This window comes from Malaclemys terrapin, chromosome 4 (genome assembly GCF_027887155.1).
Source record: "Malaclemys terrapin pileata isolate rMalTer1 chromosome 4, rMalTer1.hap1, whole genome shotgun sequence".
NCBI lineage: Eukaryota > Metazoa > Chordata > Testudines > Emydidae > Malaclemys > Malaclemys terrapin.
In genome coordinates, this window is record NC_071508.1 from 106,841,493 (window position 1) to 106,865,386 (window position 23,894).

Consider the following 23,894-nt stretch of genomic DNA (forward strand, 5'->3'; position numbering starts at 1 on the left):
CCTGTTGTAATCACTGCTGATCTGCTCACGGTCATACCCTGGCAGTATGACCAGCAGCTTTCATTTTGGGAGACCCAGTTTCAATACAATAGCCCCCAATCAATTCACAGTTTGGTTCAGTCCCATCTGTATACCAAGGCCACATATCTGAACTGTGCTACAGCCTTGCTGAAATACAGTACAAAGTCAGTAGTGACCTAATGAAGATCATGTCCAGGCACATTAGGATAAAAGAGGAGGAATCTAGCAAGCTCAGTATAAAAATATACCTTTTAAAAAAGTGTGTGTATAACCAAGAATACAGTTTAAAAAAACCCAAAACAGCAACTCATACATAGATGCTCTATATAAGCCTTTATCTACTATAGGGTTATAGCAGAGTCCTCTCTTACTGTGTGAGCTACCATTTTTCCATCCTACAAATGCAACTAATTCAGAGAACAGTTACTCTGCTTTCTGATCAGGAAGGACTAGCAGAGTACACCTCTACCCCGATATAATGTGACCCGACAGAACACGAATTCGGATATAACACGGTAAAGCAGCGCTCCGCGGGGCGGGGCTGCGCACTCCGGTGGATCAGAGCAAGTTCTATATAACGCGGTTTTACCTAGAACGTGGTAAGATTTTTTGGCTCCCAAGGACAGCGTTATATTGGGGTAGAGGTGTATTGGCAATTCTTAGCTACAGGATAAGCAGAGACACCTAAAGATGAAGGTTTAAAATGGTACAAAATGCAACACAAAATATTAGCATTTTTTACTGCCACTCTTGCTAATTTGCAGTCTTCTATCACATACTAGGTCTTTCGTGGCATTGTGGCTTTCCAAATATTTGTCTCATTGAGTGTTTTGCATTGTCTCTCCAAACATTATCAGCGTACATTTTTCTAGGCTAAATCTCTTTTTTATTTGTTACCCATATTCCTAACTTCATTGTCCCTTTATTTCTGTATCCTCCGTGGTTTACTTGATGGTTATTATTAGGATTTGCTTTATTAAAGATTTAGTATTTGCCTTTTAGCAGTTACATATGGAGTACCCTCATGGTCAGTCTATCATCACTTCCAGATTTACAGTTCACTAACTAGAAAGCACCCCACATTAAGTGAAAACACTAAATTAACCCTCGTGCCATGGATCTGATCACTCAGTTTGACAGGTTAATTCAAAGTACTTAAGGATTAGTGACAGGAATTTGTAGTGGCAACAGGTTAATTTTCAATGGAACTGTCTTGTAGATCGTAAGAATTTTTCCATATAACCACTTCTCAATAAGCACCTCAAAACCCTAACCTTCCCCCAACCCACCATCTAAGGAGTAGCTTTAACTTTTTCCTAGCAAAGCTTTTCTAACCTGTGGATTGTCGTTTCCTGCCTCTTCTCTTAGATTCACTATCCTGAAGAGGAAACTTCTGTGTAGAAACTGGAGGAGATCTTCTAAGCCGTTCACGTGAGTCTGTGGTGGCAACAATTCTGAAGCCAAGAGAAGGACTGTTCTCTGATGTACTATCTGCAGTCTTCTTTCCTCTACGTCGTCTTCGAGGACTGAGTAATTCCACAAATACATCTGCTCGTAATGAGCCTTGACTCTGACGAGTGGTACGGCTGTTCAGTCTTAAAGAAGGTTTTGTTACTGATGGAGGGGCTGACTTTATCTTTCTTATCCCCCTTCCAGTAACTTTCGACAAAGATTCAATTTGCTTAGGTGTATTCTGCTGACTCCGAGAAGCATATCTTCCACTGGCCTGACGCTGGCTGCTCCGACTTGAAAAGGGGTTGTTAAGTTTAGCTGCTCTCATTTTTAATGGAAGTTTGACTTGTGGTCTTCCTTGTTTTGAAGGGCTGTAAAAATGTAAGTACATAGCAGTATTGTACAAATCACTACTTCTAACTGTTCTAAACTCCTACACCCCTCTTCTCCTCAGGGATTCTAATTTGGTACCTAATTTGTTTAACAAGATAGAAAATTGGCTTCCACTGAAGCTGGCATCCAACTAGCACTCTTAAACATTGCTCTGTGGAGTTCTCTAAAATCAAATGCTCTGTGCAGCATGTAGTAAAAAGATTCTGAAAAGCCTAGTCAGCCCAACAGCTTGGTATTAGAAATGTGCTGCCTGGAGAGACCCCTGGGTTCTATTTTTTAAACTGGCTCCTTGTTTCTTGAGGAAAGAGTTGTTGCTAGTAATACACAGGAATCCCATCCCCACATAAATAAGCTGCAGAGACGACAGGTTCTAACAAAGTCCTGTCCAGTCCTTGGGTCTGCCATAATGCCCTCACAAGACAAGATCAAGATTAGTGAAGGGAGATCCAAGGGACACTATTTGGCAGTTGATGGTCTCATGGAAACGTATGTTCTCTCAAACGATTAAACCCCAACTTTTGGGGATAGGATGCAACTCCTCTAATTCATACTCAATTGCAAATGACTATAGAGAAAGTGTTCCCTGAGTCACAAGCGCCCTTGAAGATACATTCTTGATTTGTAACACAAATTAACCAATTTACTGGATTTTTCCAACTGCACGTTTACTTGGCCCTATTACACACCCCTAGAATTCTCCCTTTGGAGAGAACCTTTTTGTTTTCTTTACTATCCAGTTCTCACCATGTCCATCTATTCCCTTGAAACTCCCAAACTCTGAAATTTGGGAATTTAATTTTCTGAACAGCACCTCTCCCAAATACCAATATATCTTTGTGGCTTGAGAATGAGCAGACACTCCATAATTAGTGACCGCAGGTGGTATTCTTTCACATACACATTAATAAGAGTGTATTTTCATCCCTAGGAGTGGATATTTATGCACGTAACTCCAATAAACCAAATGCTGAGGGCCATAGTCACCACTGACCGAAGTGTCTGCAACTCTTTCAGTCAGTGAGCTCTTTGAGACAAAGATCACATACTTCTGTCTTGTAGAGCACTAAGCACACTTAATCCATTAGAATAATAGTGTTAAAAAGTAACAGTTCTTATGGCCCCTGACTTACCTCATTTCTTCCTCCTCTTGTGATTCATCTTCTTCCTCTTGTTCTTCCTCATAATCCTCTTCCTCACTTTGTCCCACTTCCTCATAGTAAGTCTCTTCCTCCTCCTCTTCAAACTGTTCTGAAGCCTCTTCATCACTTTCCATAGAAGGTCTCTGCCTAGAGGAGAGGCGTCTAGAACGTTGTTTAGGTCGGCACTCTGGACAAAACCAGTCTCCTTCAGGAATGGCCTGGTAATATACAAATATGCATTAGTGAGGTGCCATCAGTCTTAAGCCTTACCTGAATTCTAGATTTTCAAAAGCTTTTTCTTCAGACACCTTGAGCTTGGGCCTGATACAGTAGATATGATAACCTCGATCGCAGCCATCACACAGCACCATGCTTTCCGCGTCACCTTTCTTTCGGCACATCTTACAACGAGCATTTAGAATGGACTTAGACCAGATAACGCTTCGATCCAATGTGGAGAGATGTAGAAAGACTTGGGACAGGCTGCCAGAAGAAAGAAGAGATTCTCTCCAGCGATCCAGGACTGTTTTATATGAACGGCCACCATCACTGGCATCTTGTATTATAGGAAGGAAACAGAAATTACATTACTTATACAAACATCTAGGTTCATTCTAGACTGAAGATTCTGTGTATCTGAACTGATACTCATAGGTAAAGGCTAATTTTCATGTGATAAAATAGGAATAAGCACCCAAAGAGAATTCCCATTCATTTCTTAACCCTTCAGTGTCAGGGATTTCCTGGCTTACATCCTGGCACAAGAGTTTAGTGCAAACCTGTGAACAATGAAGTTTCATCTTTGGATTTCTCCCTTTAACACTAAGCTGTTGTCAACACATGATGTGAATATTCATGTCAAGTGTCTTGCTTTGGTGTCAATTTTGAAATCCAAGAGATTCTTAAACTAAAAGAAAGAAAATACTCCAGCACACAGGCACTAAATAAATGAAAAGTAACTGGAAATACTTGTTTTTTAAACCAATATATTTACAGGTCAAGGAGGAAGTAAAAAAAGTTACAGCAGTTGCTCAGCACTGATGTTTATACAATAACCATTTTCTCATTAAAAAAAAATCTAAATCATGCACCCCAAATTTGAAGAAATAAAATAAGTAAATACAAGTTGCATGGTCCTGTATTGCAGGAAGAAGAGGAGAGAATCAGCAAGATAGACAGCACTCATGTTAAAAAAAAACAACAACAAAAAACCCCACACCCAGATATACCACTGATTCCAAGCCCTTCAACGTTCCCCTTTACAACTCTTTCTGTGGAAGACCTATAAACTATGTGGCTTTTGGAAGAGTTCAGAGTGGGTCAGAAAAAAGTTATGTCCTACTTGGCTGCTTCTTCCCTACAGGTGTGGTAGAGGTAAGGTCTGAATCTGGCCCTGAGATTTTAAATGACCAACAAGCTTTCTGGAAACTTAATGCAAACTACATCATCAGAGGACCTTCCCGCTACTGTTACAAAGCGTCATATGACAACACAGACAAGTGGATCTGTCTAGACTAGTGCCTTAATGGAAGAATTGTTAGGCAACAATCTAGAACAGGAAGGAAGGCAATGTGTATGGTTATCCAGAATTACGTCTGTTGGGGGTCGACTAACGATAGCTTTCTGATAATGAAGATTAACATTGCTGCTAAAAAAGCAGCAAGCTCCTCCTGAGTGTTGAAAGAAGCAGTCTGGAAAACTGGGTAAGCAGAGGAAAACCAGTATGTCACTACTGAAGTGCATGATCATGCCACCTGCATTGCCAGTCACGACATGGGTACAGGAATGGTCTACAATTCAGCTGCTGGCAAACCAACTTCTCCCCAGGGAGAGAAGTCCCAACCCTAACCTATCATTTAATAGGCCATGTTGAGATTAAGTATTCTTCATCCAAGGCCCTTTCTTCCTTCCCACCCAGAATCTGGTACTGAAGTGTGGCTCCTCCTAGCACTGCCTATGTTAAACTGTCACGTTAAACTGTCACGCAACTCCAGTTTAGACACTGGTTGTGAGAAAAGGCAGAGACTAAAGGCCTGCAATGACTAGACAAATATAGAAAGAGACTCTCTCACCACCCAGCGAGGAGACAGAAAGAGTTTAGGTTAGGGAAGCTGGGCAAAAGACCTCAGGTTTTGGTAAATCTGAATCTACCTCTATTTATTATTTAAAATTCAACAGAGAGGAAGGTTATTTTTGTGATTAAAGCAGTGGTTAAAGGGACTTGAGGTCTGGGTTCAATGCCCAGCTCTGCCACAGATTTTGTGTGACCACAGTTAAGTCATTTTTATCATAGAGTCTCAGTTCCCTTTGTGTAGCAGTATAATGCTTTTTCCTCCTACCCTTTGTCTATTCAGATTGTCAACTCTTTGGGGGGAAAAGGATATTCTTTTCCCAGGTCTTTACAGAGTGAATGTGGGACCTCCCGATCTCAGCTGGGGCCATTAGGTCCTACTCCACTAGATAACTTGTTTGATAAATCCATGTTGTCACATCAGTAAATGTGTTCAGGGAACAATTTTCTATTTCAAAAAGTTTCAAGGAAGGGTTCCTATGTAATCATATATGTGGTAGATTTTTATGTTGCTCAGACAATAAAGAATAAACTAATAGGTTTTGCTTCTATGAACTTGTGCAGATTCCTACATCAAAACCAAGTGTAGTTCCTTCTGACTCTGCCAAAAAAGTAAAACATTTTACCCTTAAAAATTATTTTTGTTTTTACCTCAAGCACCATTTAGATGGGCAGGAAGAAACAAACAGTCTTACGATTTCAGAGCTCTCTACTCCCTCATTCTATGCAAGTGACTATAGAATTATCAACATGTCAAGAAAAAAAAAGTGACAATAAAATATTTCAGTTTTTTTCTAACTCTTAAAAATACAGAACATTTTTTAAAATTTACCATCTTTCTGACTAGACTGGTCTTCCTCCCTCTTCCTCTTTTTATACCCCCATTGGTTCCTTTTATTATCTTCTGCATCACCTAATGTTAAATTTGTAAAGTTATTTCAAACAACTTTTTAATTAACAGTTGAAAACCACTGTTCTACTATAAGGGGAAAGCTTATCAGACAGAACTTTCTCAGGGGCTGGTCCGAGACTGTGAAGCATCACAAACCTTACCAACTTCTGCTCCAAGCACAGATCTAACTTAGAGAATTTTTTCACTTCAAGGTCCCAGAAGCAAAGACAGGGTTTTCATCTCAAGGCCAAAAGACCAAAAACATCAAGACACTTGATCATGGCCTTGGATAGACCAAGAGACTATCTACACTTGACCCTAGGCACACTTCTTTGACCTTGCCTATTTTAACACACATATAGCAAGATATACATTGAAAGACAAAAACCAAACCCCTACGCTGCACACAAAATTCTCCCTTGGGGAGGAGTCTGGGGAATGAACCACATGTGACAGATGCTAGTCATATCACTTACTGTACTATGGAAGGTGTGCTCAGATAGTGTGGTGATGAGGGATGTATAAAACAGTACAGCATATTGCATGTTGAAAGGAGGGGAACAACAAAACAAAAATATCAAAAATCTTCGAAGAAAAAGACAAGAATGGCGTAATAGAACTGTAACAATGTATTTTGCAAAGGACTAAGGGGAGGTGAAAGCTCCTATCCACCAATCACAAAGAGGCTCCAACAACAAAAATAAAAGGTTAGGAACCAATGAACTAGAGTCACGCCTTGCATATAGAAATCTAGAAAAATAATGACTAGACTGTATTTGAGAGGCAGTTCTATAGTTCTATGAGAGACAGTGTGGTCCAGTGACAGAGCACTGGACTGGGATTCAGGAGATCTGATTTCTATTCCTGGCTCTGTCACTAGCCTACAGGATGACTTTGGGCAAATCATTTCACCACTCTGTGCTTGAATTTCCCCATCTATAAAATGGGGATGATACTCACCTCCTTTGTAAAGCACTGTGAGATCTACTGATAGAAAGCACTATATAAGAGTGCTTTAAAAAAAAAAAAAAAAAAAAAAAAGGCATCCAAGAAACCAACAACCCCACTTCTTCCATCAAAAGACCCATTGCCAGGAAAAAAAGGTAAAAGCTTTAATTTTCAGATGTTTCAATATAGAATTTGTGCAAGCCCAACTGTGTACGACAGAAGGTACCACCACCTTTCCCTGGTACTGGAATTCTCCCTAGTATTCTTGGGTTAATTTTGTCCCTATGCAGGACCAACAATAACAGAAAACAAATTTTTATACAAATCCCATCATGGCACTGCAGCCAATATATAATGCAGTGTAGCTTCAAAACCAATTTGTTGTTTAATCTGGCTGCCAAACTGAAAGATTAGCAACTAACTAGCAATCTGCCTAGCACTTCCTGGATACCAATAGGACTCCTATAGATGGTAATATTTCCTGCATTTCCTAAATTCCCCTTTGAATTTTGTTACTCTGTGTATTTATACCTGCCTCTGTATTTTCCGTTCCATGCATCTACTGAAATGGGTTTTAGCCCACAAAAGCTTATGCCCAAATAAATGTTAGTCTCTAAGGTGCCACAAGGACTCCTCATTGTTTTTACTGATACAGACTAACACAGATACCACTCTGAAACCCGTTACTCTGTCAGTCATTCTCTGCTGCTCCACTTGTACGCATACCTCAGATCGAAACTTTCTCTAATCAGTGATAGAGTTCTCTTTGCAGCCTGGTGCACACATAGAACACAAAGGAACAGAGTTGAGCATCTGGTCATTCAACTCTGTGCCGATTTCCTTTGTCTACTGTACACCCTGGAGGCTGCAAGAAGTAAAACCGGCAGTGCTCATAGTAAATTTCACTCTGAAGTTCCTTCAGTGCTCATAAAGCACTATGGATGGGAGAGTAGGAGAGGTGGAAATTGAGCTAAGGGCAAAAACGGTTTTCAAATGTGGCTCCAATTCCTAATGAGAACAGGAACTAAAACAAAGGGAAAAGATAAAAAAGCAGGGAAATGGAATGAAGAAATGGCAACAGGGAAGACAAAAAAAGTGAAGGGATTCTACTGTAACTTTTGTTTGTTTCAGAAAAATGGAGGGGTCCTATTCTTACAAAAAGTTTACCCCAGGAAGCTCTCATGTACATAAAGCTCCACGACGTCCAGCATTTTTACCATCAAACTAATTAAACCTGCTGAAATGGAGCTCAAATAACCAACCTTTTCAAGTGATGACAATTCAATCTTAGTTATTTGATTGAATTTTCTCTTTATTCTTTTAGACCTGGCCCTATAAACCAGTCTTGTTTTATCTTCTTAAAGCAGTGTTAGCTTTTTTCTTCTTTTTTTTCCTGGTTAGAATTCTTTAGAAAATGAGCAGGCTTTGTTCTAGAATATCTTAACTTGGTTTATGTATGAAGTAACTGCAACAAAATGACTTTTTTCTGTGCATAAGGGCCACCTGACCAAAAATACCTATGACTTGGGGGCTGACAAGAAAACTTGTGGAGTAAAATATATCATCACTTTGCCAAGGCAGACTGATACAGAATTCGGTGAGAGTGGTTGGTGTACACAATTTTTATGCCAGTATAAACTATTTCAGTTGGGGGTGGGAAGTGTGTGTTTTTCTGCTGCAATATAGTTAGAACAGTATAGTTAAAGCAGTACAATTTCCCTCGCCCTCCTGCCCAGTGTGGATGAAATTATACCAATATAAAGGTGCCTTATATTAGTATAATATATTCCCCTTCCCTGCATGTGAATAAGATATATTGGCATAACAGTTCCACACTGGGGTGATGCAGGGTCTGTAGCACTTTAACAATACCTGTTTAGTTAAAGTAATATGGCAGAGTCTTGAAAGGAGAAGTAAGGACATATGAGATTTAAGGCCTGCCACTTAGACAAGCCAGCTATCCTACAACACTATTAGATTTCTTTGTAAGACAACAGAACAAACCTGTATGAAAGCACGATTCCTACCCCGTTCCCTCCCAAAAATCTAATCATTAGGACTATGGAAAACTGTGAACAAAGAAAACAGAATATTTGAGTAATTTATAAAGTGGACTCTCAAATGTATATGGGACTAAAGCCGAGGAAAAATTTTTAGGAAGATGGCATTTTTCAGCAAAAACGCCGTTTCAGGGCAAATAAAACTATTCATAAATTTGACAAGTGGTTTTGGCTAAATTAAAAAAAAAATTATTGACATTTTCAAAATGAAATGTTTTGACTTTTCATTTCAAAACCATGTTTTGTTTAAAAATTTAGATACAGTTGATTTAAAAAATTTTCAAACACACCAAAAAAATGTAACATTGAATGGAAAAAACTGAAGGAAAAAAAAAAGTTTTTGATTGATCAAAACACTTAGCAAAATTATGCTTGATGTTGGGAAAAAAGTCCTTACAAGCATAAAGGCCACAGAACTAAAAAGTATTCTAGATTAATAATTTCAGTAACGAGGAACTTTAGGTTTTTTTTCTAAAATTTCTAAGGAACAATTTAGAGGATAAATTAATGTAATAGGGGTTCTCTGAAGAAGGAAAAGACTGTATGATAAAGCAACAAACAACAACAACAACAAAAAGGGGGTCTCTCCTAGTTACTTTCAGGCAGGTTAGAGGGGGAAAAAAGGACCAGTGCTCGACAGACGTATACTGTACATGCTGTGACACTACATGGAATATGGCAGACCGTTTATAATATTAGTTATACCAATATTATAAAATTGCAAGGAATCTGATCAGATATGCTGTGTAAGGTATCTGTGAAAAAGTTGTGATTTGCCAAGTATGATAATCTTGTTTATATGTTTGTATCACCTTTGTATTGTGAGTTATAGATATGTATGATATATCTGTATTTCAGACTTGTGCTGTGCATCTGGGGGATATCCCCAGACAGACTGGCATCAGCACTGCCTAGCCTGGTCAATGGCCCATCAAGGGTCTTCAACTGTACAATGAACCCATTGAAAGGAACCAGGAAATACACCTTATGAGTCAGCAAGGCATGTGGTATGCCTAAAGACAGAGAACTCTAAGGCTTTTCCATGCCATGTGCTGGGTATCTTGTGTTTAGGACAAAGGAAATAACAAGCCACACGGCAAAAGACTATGAAAGGCTGCTGCATTGTCTCTGTTTGGTCTTCATTCCTGCTTCTTACCTCTGGAGTAACAAACTGAAGCTCTAAACCAGTGGTCCCCAACCTTTTTCGTCTGGCGGGCGCCAGATGATGAGCCACGGAGGACCCTGGCAGCGGACGAGCATCTGCCGAAAGGCCGCCAACAAGCAGCGTCATCCAGAGGCATCGCCACCAGAAATCGGCGGCATTTCGGTGGCGACACCTCTGGATGCTGCTGCTTGTCGGTGGCATTTCGGCGGATGCTCGTCCGCCGGCCAGTACGCGGGCACACTTAGATACCCCGCGGGCACTGTGTTGGGGACCCCTGTTCTCAACAAAGGACTGAATGACCCATCCTGTGGATGTGTTCCAGAGGGACTTTCAAGCCAGCAAACTCCCAAAATACTGCTAAAAACCTGACATATGGACTTTGAAGTCTCTGTATGTATCTGACAGCTTTATCATTTAACAACTCTCTTCTTGGTCTCTCTTTTAGAATAAACCTTTAGCTTTAGATGCTAAAGGATTGGCTGGCAGTGTGGTATTTTGGGTAAGATCCAACCGAATATTGGCCTGGCAATGTGGCTGGCCCTTTGGGGTTCAGAAGAACATTTTGTATAAAGAGCAGAGTTTTTTAAATAAACTTCTCACTGTACTGGACCTAGGTGCTGACTGGGAGCCAGAGTACTGGAATGCAATAAGGGGGCTGTGTGATTTCTTTTTTAGCTTCTTGATAACCAGTGTGGGGGATCAAAAGTACAGTTTGTGACTGGTTGGTGAGTTGAACTTCAGTGTTAACCACCTGTTTTTCTGCTCTCCCTTTTGCAGCCTGTCCTGATTTTGGCATTTTCATGAGGGCTACCCCAGGTACCACTGGATGACACATACCTCTTGAGACTTGGACCAAGTTGTCTTGTCCAAGGTGTTCTACACTTTATACTATAAGCTTTTTGTTCAAATTCCCAAGAGTACACACTAAAGGCCACATAGCCCAAGAGCAGAAACTATAGAAAGAATTTGGGGAACTTGAACATTCCCCAATGTTCCACAGATTTATAGCAATTATTGTTGTGCAATAACCACTTCTTGAATATTTTTATTTTCACAATGTCCATGGAAAGGTGTTAGTTATGTGTTCTTTTGTCCTGGTATAGTATCACCAAAACACTTCATGAAAGAAAAAGAAAAAGGAAAAAAAAAATCTGTTTCTCTTCAAAAAATCTAATACATAAAAGAAGACATGATATCAAGATTAAATGCTTACCAAGTGGTGCTTTGAGGAACCTGCGCTCGATGCCTTGCTCTATCTGAAGCAGTGCAGATGCCAAGTAATGGACCACATTATTAACTGGCTGCGGAGTGCTCGTATTTGTTGATGCAGTACTTGGAGCTTCCGTTTTTAATCCAACAAGTCTAAAATTTTTAAAAAGTTGATAGGATTTATGGGATTTTAAATCCAATATTGAGAAAGGAGATAAATATTAATGAAAATCTTTTAAAAAATTATATAGCTTTGTTTGCATCCCTGTGGGTTTCCATTGTCTTCACCCCACACAAGCTGTAGTGCATTTACCAAATACATACTGAACATGCAGCTATAAAATACTGTTTTAAAGAGCCCCTAAATGCTACACCATAAGTAACAAGAATTGGCCCCAGGAATTATATAATAGTGTAATACACACACACACACACACACACACACACAAAAAAAACCTCTGACAGTTGTAGGAAAATGTTTTACTAGGATCCCCCTTCAAATAAATAGCATAAGTTATTCTAAGACTGCAGTATAGCAATATAGAAAGAACAAACCAAATACGAGAACATAACCATTTATAGTATACAAGGGTGAAATTTTCAGACATTCCTTAATGTCTACATTGGGACTTGCACTACTAAATCACTGAGTTGCTTTCAAAAATTCCACCCTGTGAAAATAAAATTGCTCACCATCACTATATATTTACATTTATACTACATAACATCAGGATAACGACCCTTCCCCACATATTCATAAAATTAACATAAAATAAAAACCCTAAGACAAAGGCCCCCACAAAATCCAAAGATAAAAAGAACTACAATGTGCAGAAATAGCCCATTCATGCTGAAAGTAGAGACAATGCCTAAAAATATCCCCCAAATCCATTTATGTCTTGAGGGACATAATATTACAAGTTGCAATGACTCTAAATGGAGTAGAGTCACTTACAGACCAAGTCAGTCTTCAATCTGCACACATTTTCAGGAAGAGCCCATACAACATATCATACTGATGGGGCTTAGCAGATATGATGAAAGCTTTCTACATTTGGTACAATGGATTGCTTCCATAATAAGAGCATTAGGCCTTTTATCGGTTTGAGTCTGAGTCAAGTGTAACCATCTGCAGTTCTACCTCATTAAAATTCACTGTTAACTGTAATATTTCCAGAAGTCAGTTTTTTTCTAAATGATGTGATAACCAGAAGTGAACCTTTAAGCCTCTACAAAAAGCACCTAAACTATCACGGCCCCAAAGAATTTGTAAGTGTTAACCTCCAACTCTCGTTCCCCCACCCCCCATCAGCTATACCATTGTAGAATACATATGGTAGGGTCAGCAGGAGTTCAAGTTTGTTGTGAGAATATAACTATCAGACTGACAAAAAGAGAATTCTAGAGGCGGGAAAAACAACAAAAACCCCTGCACTTGACCAGTAATAACTGCAAACTTAACGAGTTTTAAAACTACCTTTAACAGACAGAAGCATCAACATCATCATCTTCTTAAAGCGAATTAGAAAACAATTTCCCACTTGTGTCTTGCTCAAAAACCACTATCTTCCCTGGTAATCTCCCCCCACTCCCCCATTTATTTTTTTTAAAAGCCAGTTTGAACAGACAAGTAAGCTGCAGTAAGTGCAGATGATAAAGAGCGAAATGGAAAGTAAGTCAGCATTTCAATTTTGTTTAAGTGAAAGCATACATTTTCTCCCAAGAAGGAGTACCAAATTTGTAGTCTGATAGTGCAGACAACTGATAGTGCAGCTTCAAAATGTGCATTGCCCTGAATTCTGACTTCAGTAATTGGAATCGGACTGAATGTAGTGAAACAAAGGAGCTTGAAAGATATTCCAACACCAACTAGAAGTAAGAGTACATTTCAAACACAGAAAGCAGTTACTCAGTTTTCTTTTTAAAATACACCTCTACCCCAATATAACGCTGTCCTCGGGAGCCAAAAAAAATATCTTACCGCATTATAGGTGAAACCGCATTATAACGAACTTGCTTTGATCCACCGGAGTGTGCAGCCCCGCCCCCCTGGAGAGCTGCTTTACAGCGTTATAGCCGAATTCGTGTTATATCAGGGCAGAGGTGTATAGTTAAAAGTTTTTCACTCAATTTGCAGTAGAATGGAGAAGAGCAATTCTTACAGAAATAACTTTTGTTAGCAGTTGATTAAACATCACTAATGAAGGATAAACTAAAATCTGATTTCCTGATGAATGAACAAAGCAAGCTTTCTATTGTTGCTGCTCTTTTTGATATTCAAAAGCTGCTAACACTATTTTGAAGTCATATGTGTACCTTTAATACTTTGTTGCCCAAAAAGCCTGAAAGAGGAAAGAAGACTGCATGCTTCTTTATACTGCACTACTTGGCCTCCTAGGCCCTTATGAGACATCATTTGCTCAGAGTTGGATGGAATGACCAACATCAAAAGGGTTCCATCACATGACTCCAGAATCCTTAAGTTTCTATTTTAGTATACAAGACTTTTATTGGAGGCGCACAAACCAGAATATTTAATTAAAAGAGTCAATATTATGAATAACAATGGTGGAATTAAAGGCTTCTGCAGTAGAACTGAGTGCAGGCAATAAAGAGTACTTAAAACTTCAGTTTTTTTAAAATTAAACATGAAAGGACTAGTTCAATATTATGGCTTTCAGGAAGCAGAAAATCCCCAGATCCTATCAAAGATACAAAGGAAATGAGTGAACAATTACTGGACATCTGTTTTAAACTAGGATCCTATTTAGTCTGACTGCTAATTCAGCAACATGCTATAAAGATAAATAGATAAGAAAAAATAAATTCTAACTGCAACACTGTCCAATTCCCAACCTCAAGATATGATTCAGGAAGCTGTCCACAAATAACTTTGATAAATCTCTGATCTGGAACGAACAGCTTTGCTCTCTCCAGATCAGAGATTAATCAATCGGAACAAAAGTATAGTGTTTAACAAAATATAAATCTCTCTGGATGAAGCTATAAATATCCATGTTATTTCAGGGCACACGATATATATTAAAGATTTTGTTTCTGAAACCATTAAGTTAGTGTACAATTACAAAAAGGATTCTGAAGATGAGCCATCTGAGAATGGGGCAATAAAAAGTTTTCTACCAATGTCTCCAGTTTCATAGGTTGAGAAACTGATTTAGGAAAAGGTCCCTCTTCCTCATCCTTACATGTATACAGTCTATTAATAGATGTATACATTTATAGTTGCAATATTATGTAATTTGAGGTTTCCTTTCTGTTTTTACTGAATTGCAATTTACTTTAGGTAGATCACAACTAGTGTTAAATAGAGTGAACTGTATTTCACAAAAATCAGTTCACTTATTATTTATATTGCAGCAATATCAAAGATTCTAATAAAGGTCAGGGCGCCATTGTGTTAATTTCTTCCTACTGCTGAAGAAAAGTTAAACATGCAGCTCATCTGGTGAAGGGTTGGGGGAGGGATAGGGTGAACAATGATGCAACATTAATTGTACTTAGACCTCAGTGTCTGTCATGGATTCCATGACTTTCTGTGACTCTGACTTCTGCAGCGGCCAGTGTGGCTGACCCCAGGGACAGCCACACCTGCCGCTGCTGGAGCGGCCCCAGGGCCAACTGCACCGGCCTCTGCTCAGGCGGTCCTAGGGTCTGCCAAGCAGCAGTCCCCCCCAGGCAGCCAGAGCAGCAGCTGTTTAGTAGCCCCAGGTGGCTGGTGCCGCTGACCCCGGGGCACCCCTACAGCCTCCCAAGATTTAGTCAGGGGTATTTATAGTATAAGTCATGGACAGGTCACGGGGGCCCTGAATTTTTGTTTATTGCCCGTGAACTGTCCATGACTTATACTATAAATACCCTTGACTAAATCATAGGCTTATATAGCCTTTCTATTGAGCTTTTTTCCCCAGCAAATTAAGTCTGGATGTTGGCTGTCAGACAGATCAAATATGTTGCAAGATATAAAATACATGTGTATATTTTGCAACATAGTACTTGACCTATTTTATTTAAACATACAAAGTAACAAACACGGTCATGCAAATACTAGAGCAAAGTTCTATAGCTCACTGGACATTAATACATTGCTTAAAAAAACTAATATTTTTAATATAGAAAATGTTGGTTCAGAGAATTTATAAAAAATTATAGCAGTTAGTTTAGCAAGGTGTTGATGTGCAAAAAGTCAACCTACACAAAAATCCCATAACACACATAGAAAACAACTATTTCAAGATTGGTAAAGAAAAGATATTTGCTATTTAAATCACAGCTCTTACCTGTCTTTTACAATAAACTTGGCTTGATCATCTGTTTCCATTTCTTCAGCATCCTCATTCACAGTTTTAATGATACCATTTTCCTTGTTTTCCTCATTTAGTAGCTCATACTGCCCATTTTCTAAGGCTGCTCTCCAAGATTGCCTGTCTGTAACCTGCAGAAAACATGAATGAGAGACTGCAGACTTCTGGTTGTGCCAATAATTGTACATGTTTAAGAAATTAGAAATTAATGGAGATATCCCATCTCCTAGAACTGGAAGGGACCTTGAAAGATCATTGAGTCCAGCCCCCTGCCTTCACTAGCAGGACCAAGTACTGATTTTGCCCCAGATCCCCAAGTGGCCCCCTCAAGAATTGAACTCACAACCCCTGGGTTTAACAAGCCAATGCTCAAACCAAAGAGCTATCCCTCCCCCCAAACTTGAATTTCAAATGAAATCAAGAACTGTGCACAGTTCTTGTTCAGGCAAAAGAGTGAGCAGCACTGTTTGGTTCCTAGAAATGCTACTTTCCATGAAAAACTATAATGTAATACCTTAATTGCCCCCAGTGTTCCTTGATAGATTCTGTCTTCAATGTCCAAAAGAAAGTCTCTAAGTCTCAGTTCAAGTTGCTTTTCTGCAGACATTTGAAATGTATCATGTGCATTCTGTATTCTTCCCCGCCCTGATGAAAGAGGTTTGTTGTCACTTTGAAGTTTGTCTGCAACAACCAATACGCTTTTTGTTAGGGCTTTCTATTTCTCAAGTGACAAGAAAATACACTTTAAATAAATAGGATTATTATTAACAAAAAATAGTTCTTTAAAATACCTCTCATTATTAGAAAGTATCTCAGTATTGAGATTTTCATATCATCAAAGTAGAATCTAACCCAAACCAGGATCAAATATCTACATCCCCAAAGAAAGATGGATATTAACATCCAGACCTCCCGAAAGCAAGCAGATTAAAGGGATATTGTTTACTTAAAAATCACATGCCTATCTTAAAAGCTTTTACCTACCACTTTAACAAGTAACCGCCAGTAGTCTCTGACACTACTAACTCATTTGTCACATTGTCTAGATGTTAAGTTGACACTGTCCCTTTAAAAAAGCCAAATGAAAGAATGGGATAATAAAAGCTTTAAGATATGAAAATAAATGTCAAACAGCACATTATAATAATAAAAGTTAAATATATGCCAAAGATTGGAAGGCACAAAAGAGTTGACAACACACTCAAAAAGATTAAACCCACAGTCTGTAAAACCATCATGGATGGCAAAAGTCTTTGTTCACAGGGTGTAAGGGAGTTAGGGTGGGAGTGTGCTGAAGAGAGAAGTACACAAAAACTTGGAGGCAGTCAGTCAAGAATGAACTGACAGAAGCTGTTGGTAATTGTAACTCCCAGATTTTGGGGGTGGGGGGGGAGGGGAGGGAGAGAAGGGGAAATTTCTATAGGGATGTAAAAGTTTAACCGGTTAACCAATAAGCATCACTCTCATCAGTTTTGGTTAACAGTTAACAATTAAATTTGGCTGCCAGCCAGAGCTCCACTGCTGCCCCAGGCACGTGGAGCCAGCAGCCGGGGTCCCATGTAATACATGGGGGTGTTGCAGCACCCCCAGCATTCCTAATTCCCCGGTTAAGTGTTTAACCGATAACATTTTAATTGGTTACATGGTTACTTTTTTTTTAACCACTATTTACATGCCTAGATTTCTATTACTCTCATTTGCAAGTAATGGAACAATTTCCACATGTCTCCACCAGGTACCATTACTCTAAGGCAGAGGTGGGCAAACTACTGCCCACGGGCCACATTCGGCCCGTGGGACTGTCCTTCACGGCCAGGGAGGCTAGCCTCCGGCCCCTCCCCCACTGAGCCACGCTGCTGTGCGGGCAGCACTCTGAGCGGTGGAGCTGTGCACTCCTGCCGAACAGAGCGGCAGCGTGTATGGCTCCGGCTGGCATGGCAACCAGACATGCTGCTCTGCCTGGTAAGTAGGCCGGGGGGTTGTATAAGGGGCCCCAGGAGGCAGTCAGGGGGTGGGGGTGTGGATGGGGTTGGGGCAGTCAGGGGACTGGGAGCAGGGAGGTTGGATAGGGGGTGGGGACGCAGGGGGCGGTTAGGGGTGGGGGTCCCGGGAGGGGGCAGTTAGAGGATAAGGAGCAGGGGGGGGTTGGATGGGTCGGGGCTTCTGAGGGGGGCAGTCAGGGGGTGGGAAGTGGTGGATAGGGGGCGGGGGGGGCAGGCTGTTTGGGGAGGCACAGCCTTCCCTTCCCGGCCCTCCATCCAGTTTTGCAACCCCAATGTGGCCCTCGGGCCAAAAAATTTGCCCACCCCTGCTCTAAGGTGTGTTTGGATGGTTCTCTTTTTGGCTTAGGCCTTGTGCATGAATCAAATGGTAGGCTGTGAGTTGCAAAGAGATGATATTGAGAAAGTTGATAGGTACTGGAGAAACATTTTAAAATTAAGGGTTATCAGGTTCTAGTCTTGTTTTTAAGCCAGTTGACAGGTTGGGAAGGGGGAAGGAAGGAAGGAGGAAAACAATAAGCTGCTGCCTATAACATTTAAAGGAATACCTTGGTAGTATTTTAAAGCATTTACAACCATATTGTTGATCCATTCAACTGAAGGAAACGGGGGAGTTGCTAAGTTCTGTTGCAACGGAACTCCAACCAAAAAGTAAAATTGCCATGGCTATATCATCACTGCAGCACAATTTACAAACTTTACCACAGAATTCTTTCCTTTGTTGAATAAACTGGGCCAGAGTTCCTGTCCAGAGTACATGGTTTTATCATTAGCAGTAACGGGGAAAGAGGTGGAGTTTTTTACATTTATACTATAATGTTTTCTCTGTTTGTAAATGAAAACCTAAAACATACCGAAGGAAAGAAATTTGTGTGTGTGACCAATATCCATTTATATGAGGGGCACCTACACATGGGCATCAGCTAGATGAGGCACACATCATTTATTTATATGGCCCTCATTACAAAAAAGTCAGATTGTACAGAATCTAAAGATTTCATTAAAAAAAAAAAAAAAAAGCTTCTAGCCTCTCATGTCTGCAGAGATAACCTTCCAAAGGAAGGCAAAACAATGAATCTGCAGACGGCCTGAAACAACCACCACCCACTGGTATTAATTCCCGTACCCCCTATTAATTTATTTGAGTGTCAATTCCAACGTCCAACAGTTACATTTCACTGTTAACATTAGCTATTCTTTCATTTTAGTAGATGTAATGGAGGTAGGAGGTGGGAGTAAAGCCCATGATGCTTGGAATTGGGCGTTGTTGCAGGGAAGAACATGCAGAGTGAAAAACAGAGGACACACAAAGACAAAGAAAATGGAAAGAAAAAGAAAAAGAAAAAGGAAGAAAACACAAATAGGTAAAAAGCGACAAAGATTCCTGTGGCACCTTATAGACCAACAGACGTATTGGAGCATAAGCTTTCGTGGGTGAATACCCACTTCATCAGACATGCATCTGAAGAAGTGGGTATTCACCCACGAAAGCTTATGCTCCAATACGTCTGTTGGTCTATAAGGTGCCACTGGAATCTTTGTCGCTTTTTACAGATCCAGACTAACACAGCTACCCCTCTGGTACTTGACAAATAGTTAAATAGCTCTGACCAGAAAGGGAACATATTTTCCTTAGAGTGAAGAATGTGACAAGGTACTAAACAAAGTTTAATTACTATATAAAGGCTGTGTTCTCCCTCTGATCTCTTTGCAAGCCTCCACTGACAACAGTGGGAGATCAGCTTTGGACTGAAGGGAATAGAAAGTGTCCTGGATGCATTTCCTGACCCACAGGCTATAATTAAACAAGGAATCCAGACCACTCCTCTGAATGAGCTTGCGACCCCTACCTAGACTGTCTCAAGATAGTTCACTGTGGATAACTTCACAGGAATTTTACATAATTCAAGACTCAGGCCAGGTCTACACTACAGCCTAAGTCGATATAACTTACGTTGCTCTGGGCTGTGAAAAAGCCTCCTCCCCACCCCCAAGCAACACAAGTTTCACACTGTCCATACTGGTGCTGTCTGCTCTCGCTGAGGTGGAGTAATTATGCTGACAGAAGAGTGCTCTCCCATCAGCATAGCACATCTTCACCAGACACGCTACAGCAGCACAGCTGCACCAGTGCAGGTGCATCGATGTAGCGCTGTAATGTAGACTTGCCCTAAATGAAATACTTTGTACCATAGAAAGTTTCCTTTTCAGTTAAATTCCTGTAAAACACTTCACAAACAAATTCACTAAGTTTTTGTGAAGTATACAAGACACAGCCTTTACTTGTGTCAGTGATATATGCAACTGTCTTACTGGTAGTATACCTATATGTAAGCCTCATTTTTTCTAAGCAAAAAAAAAAAAAAAAAGTTCAATAGTTTCAAGCAGGCTTCCAAATTTTGACACACACAAAAGCAATGTTATTCTTCAGAAAAAGCTACTCTTGTAGGGAGGATGTGCCAATATGAGTATAGAAACTTCTGCATGGATAAGTCTGTGCATGTCACACAAAGGCTAGCACAGTTAGGTCTTTGTGCCAAATTCTTGGGAAAAAGCAATCAGGCAACATATAATTGTTTATCCTGTTCATATTAATCAGTTCTGCAGAGGTTTTGAATTATTTCACAAATCATCATCTGAAAAGCCATCCACCCATCCAAGCCTAAGTAATAGTAGTTGCCTCTCCTTGTGTCTTCTGTCTTCAAAGGCAGACCATCTTGTCTTTTCTTTCAGAGCAGAAATATTGAGATATCATCAATATACTGAAAACGAGCTCATGTCAGATACCAGTGTTCAGGATCTACCATCTACACCAAAGTTTTCTTTTACCTTTAAGACTCCCTTGCCTTTTTCCTAGCTATGCATGCTGTAGCTAGCTTCTTCCCAGGTGGGTATAGCTAATTACTTCTTCAAAAAGACCAACAATAGCAACTCTGATTTATGAATCAACATTGAGAAAACAGTGAAGCCACTACCCTTCCACTGAGACACTCATGAAATACATTATCCATCACAAAAACACACTGAAATCTGTTTTCTGAAAAGCAAAGAGTTCAGCTGCTAAGACATTTGGTAGAATCATTTAATCATTTTATAGGATATTCTAATAAGAATTCTTATAATGCTACTCTGAAATCAATTGTGAAAGCAAATTAAGATCAAATACATTTGGAGGAAGCTGCCCTTTACCTGGAATATGGAATTTTTCCACAGGAAAACTGTTTAGTTGTTCATATATTCTATTTTTCTCTTGTAAAAGAGTTTCTTTTAAGGCACTCTCCCTATGTCCTCGGGAATTCAGAGCCTCTAGGAGTTGATCCAGTTGTTCCCGAGAATTGTAAAAGCACCAGCGGTTTGGCTTGTATACTGGTCTTGGCACCTCTACAGCAACACTGGCATATGAATCTTGGTCAATATTGGAGGTAGATTCAGATGACTTCAAAGACTCTCCAGTTTTAGTGGATACCTGAAGTTCATTTGTGATGTGAGACTGTACGCTATTCTGAAAGGAAGAGGGTCGAGGCAATAACATGTCTTCTGTGAGACCAGAATAGTCCTCTTCTATAAACAATCCAGGAACGGAGGGGAAAATCCAGTAGCGTCGGTACATGCGGTCACGACCCAGTGGAGAGATATTGGTGCAGGCTGTAGCATTCTGAATCTTTTCTATAAGTTCCTTCTCTTTCTTTTGTTGCTCCCGTTTTAAAGCTTCTTCCTCCTCAGCAGTAAGAGGTTCACTCTTTTCACAAGAAGTCTCGTCTTGCCTTGTAAATTCCTTAAATCCGTTTTGCCCTCTCTTACCTAAAAATGAAAGGAAGAAAACTGACAGTACTGTACTTGTAACCTCCGTCATTAGCATAGATCTGTGGTCACCAACCCGTTAATCGCGATCGACTGGTTGATCCTGGGGACTCTCCCAGTCGATCGCGATCACTGGTGATGTAGCGGGGCTGCCGCTAAGGCAGGCTCCCTGCCTGCCGCAGCCCCACACCACTCCCGGAAGCAGCCAGCACGCCCTGGGGAGTGGGCAGGGGTCTGTGCGCGCTGCTCCTGCCTGTAAGCACCGCCCCCACACCTCCCATTGGCTGGGAATGAGGAACTGTGGCCAATGGGAGATTTGAGGGCGGTGCCTGCAGAGAGAGGCAGCGCACAGAGCCACGTGCCCCCCACCCCACTCCCAGGCGCTGCAGAGGCACGTTGGCTCTTTCTGGGAGCAGTGTGGAGCCGGGGCAGGCAGGGAGCCTGCCTAAGGCTAGGTCTACACTACGGGGGCGGGGGAGGGGGTGTTGACCTAAGATACGCAACTTCAGCTACGTGAATAGCGTAGCTGAAGTTGCGTATTTTAGGTCGACTTGCCTGGCTGTGAGGACGGCGGCGAGTTGACCGCTGCCGCGCCGCAGTCAACTCCGCCTCTTGCCGCGGTGGATTTCCGGAGTCGATGGCAGAGCGATCAGGGATCGATTTTATCGCGTCTTCACTAGATGCGATAAGTCGATCCCCAATAGATCGATTGCTACCCGCCGATCCGGCAGGTAGTGAAGACGTGCCCTTAGTCTCGCTGCGCCACTGCCTGGGAGCCTCCCATGGTAAGTGCCGCCCGGCGGGAGGCTACACCCCAACCCTCAGCCCTGAGTCCCCTCCTGGAGCCAGCACCCTGTACTCCCTCTGCACCTCAACCCCCTGCCCCAACCCCGACCCCCTCCCAGAGCTTGCACCCCTCATGCCCTCCTGCACCCCAACCCCCTGCCCCAGGCTCAGCCCAGAGCCTCCTCCCACACTGTGAACCCCTTGGCCCCAGCCCAGAGCCTGCACCCCCCCCCCCGAACCCCAACCCCCTGCCCAGTGAAAATGAGTGAGGGTAGGGGAGAGTGAGCAGGAGGGGCTTTGGGGAAGGGGCAGGGTAAAGGGTTGCCCTTAAATTCAAAAAGTGATCTTGGGCATAAAAAGGTTGGAGACCACTGGCTTAGATTCTCCCACTTTATTCACAACAGTTTTGTTTAGAATCAGGTTAACTTATCACTGGTCAATAGCAAGGAACAAAAGGAACAAAATTTACTTGCATGCATAGAGGAAAGGCCTATTTATAACAGTTTCTCCTTCCAGAACCTAGAACAAGTTTTATTTATTGTTCTTTATAATTATTTATACCATTGAGAATATAAAGGTGTTACAGACAACCTCTCATGGGAGACTAAGTAAAATTGTAAGGATTTCACAGAGAAACCACCACACAAAGTTCTGGCCTTGCATTTACTGCCATGAGATCTATTTAAAAAAACCCCACAAACCAAAACACACACACACACACACACACACACACACACACACCCCAGAGTACACAAACATACATTTCAATCCCAGTTATATGAAAAGTTTGTTCACGATAAAGTAATTTACTACCTTAATTTTCTACTACCTTAATTTTCAACATGGACTCACTGAAAACATTCCAGTATATGATTTAATGAGTAAAACTGTAATAAAGTTAAAGACCCTGCCAGCAACACAGGCTGAGATAGTTAAACTGGAAAGAAGAACTTGATGTTGAAACAGAGGACAGGGAATCAGGCAACCCGCATTTTATTCCTGGCTTTTACATAGACTTCCTGTGTAATTGTCCTCAGTTTCCTCCATTTGTAAAATGTGGATAGTAATATTTGCCTACCATATAGGCAGAATGGTATTTTAAGGCTTAATACATTAGTGTTTAAAAAATATATAATTTTTTTTAGCTTTTGCAAACATTTGTGATTATCATATCTCAACATCCAATGGAAAGCACTACAGAATGAAAAGCATTATAATAAGACTCAGAATTCCTATTCCATGTATCAATGGAGGTCCAAAATCATCAAGGGCTTTCAAAAGCAAAGAACCTCGCACAAAGCCCACAGAGGTAGAAAATGTCCATCCCAGAGGAACAGCAAAAGTTAGACAACTCTTTCATCCCTGGAGGCCCTACAGACAGCCTGTAAGCCACAGTGTTGCATGATTCTGTGCAGCTCACTTGCAGTTCCTCCTAGATGAATTCCTCGGAAGCTCCTAGGGGAGATTAAAGCCAGGGCCAGCTCCAGGCACCAGCTTACCAAGCAGATGCTTGGGGCGGCCACTTCGGAGAGGGGCGGCACGTCCAACTATTCGACGGCAATTCGGCAGACGGTCCCTCACTCCTGCTCAGAGTGAAGGATCTCCCGCTGAAGTGCTGCTGCAGATGGCGATCGC

General features: G+C 41.0%; 1 protein-coding gene across 1 annotated transcript in view; it reads right to left on the reverse strand.

Annotated features, from left to right (window-relative positions):
* BAZ1A (bromodomain adjacent to zinc finger domain 1A) overlaps nucleotides 1–23,894 on the reverse strand; it is a 109,474-nt gene that overhangs the window by 13,641 nt on the left and 71,939 nt on the right. The window contains exons 18-24 of the mRNA XM_054027108.1: nucleotides 20,862–21,473; nucleotides 16,187–16,353; nucleotides 15,649–15,803; nucleotides 11,355–11,503; nucleotides 3,314–3,561; nucleotides 2,997–3,223; nucleotides 1,357–1,844 (exon numbers count right to left, since the gene is read on the reverse strand). Of these exons, the coding sequence (XP_053883083.1) occupies nucleotides 1,357–1,844; nucleotides 2,997–3,223; nucleotides 3,314–3,561; nucleotides 11,355–11,503; nucleotides 15,649–15,803; nucleotides 16,187–16,353; nucleotides 20,862–21,473 (2,046 nt within the window). The remainder of the gene's footprint in view (nucleotides 1–1,356; nucleotides 1,845–2,996; nucleotides 3,224–3,313; nucleotides 3,562–11,354; nucleotides 11,504–15,648; nucleotides 15,804–16,186; nucleotides 16,354–20,861; nucleotides 21,474–23,894) is intronic.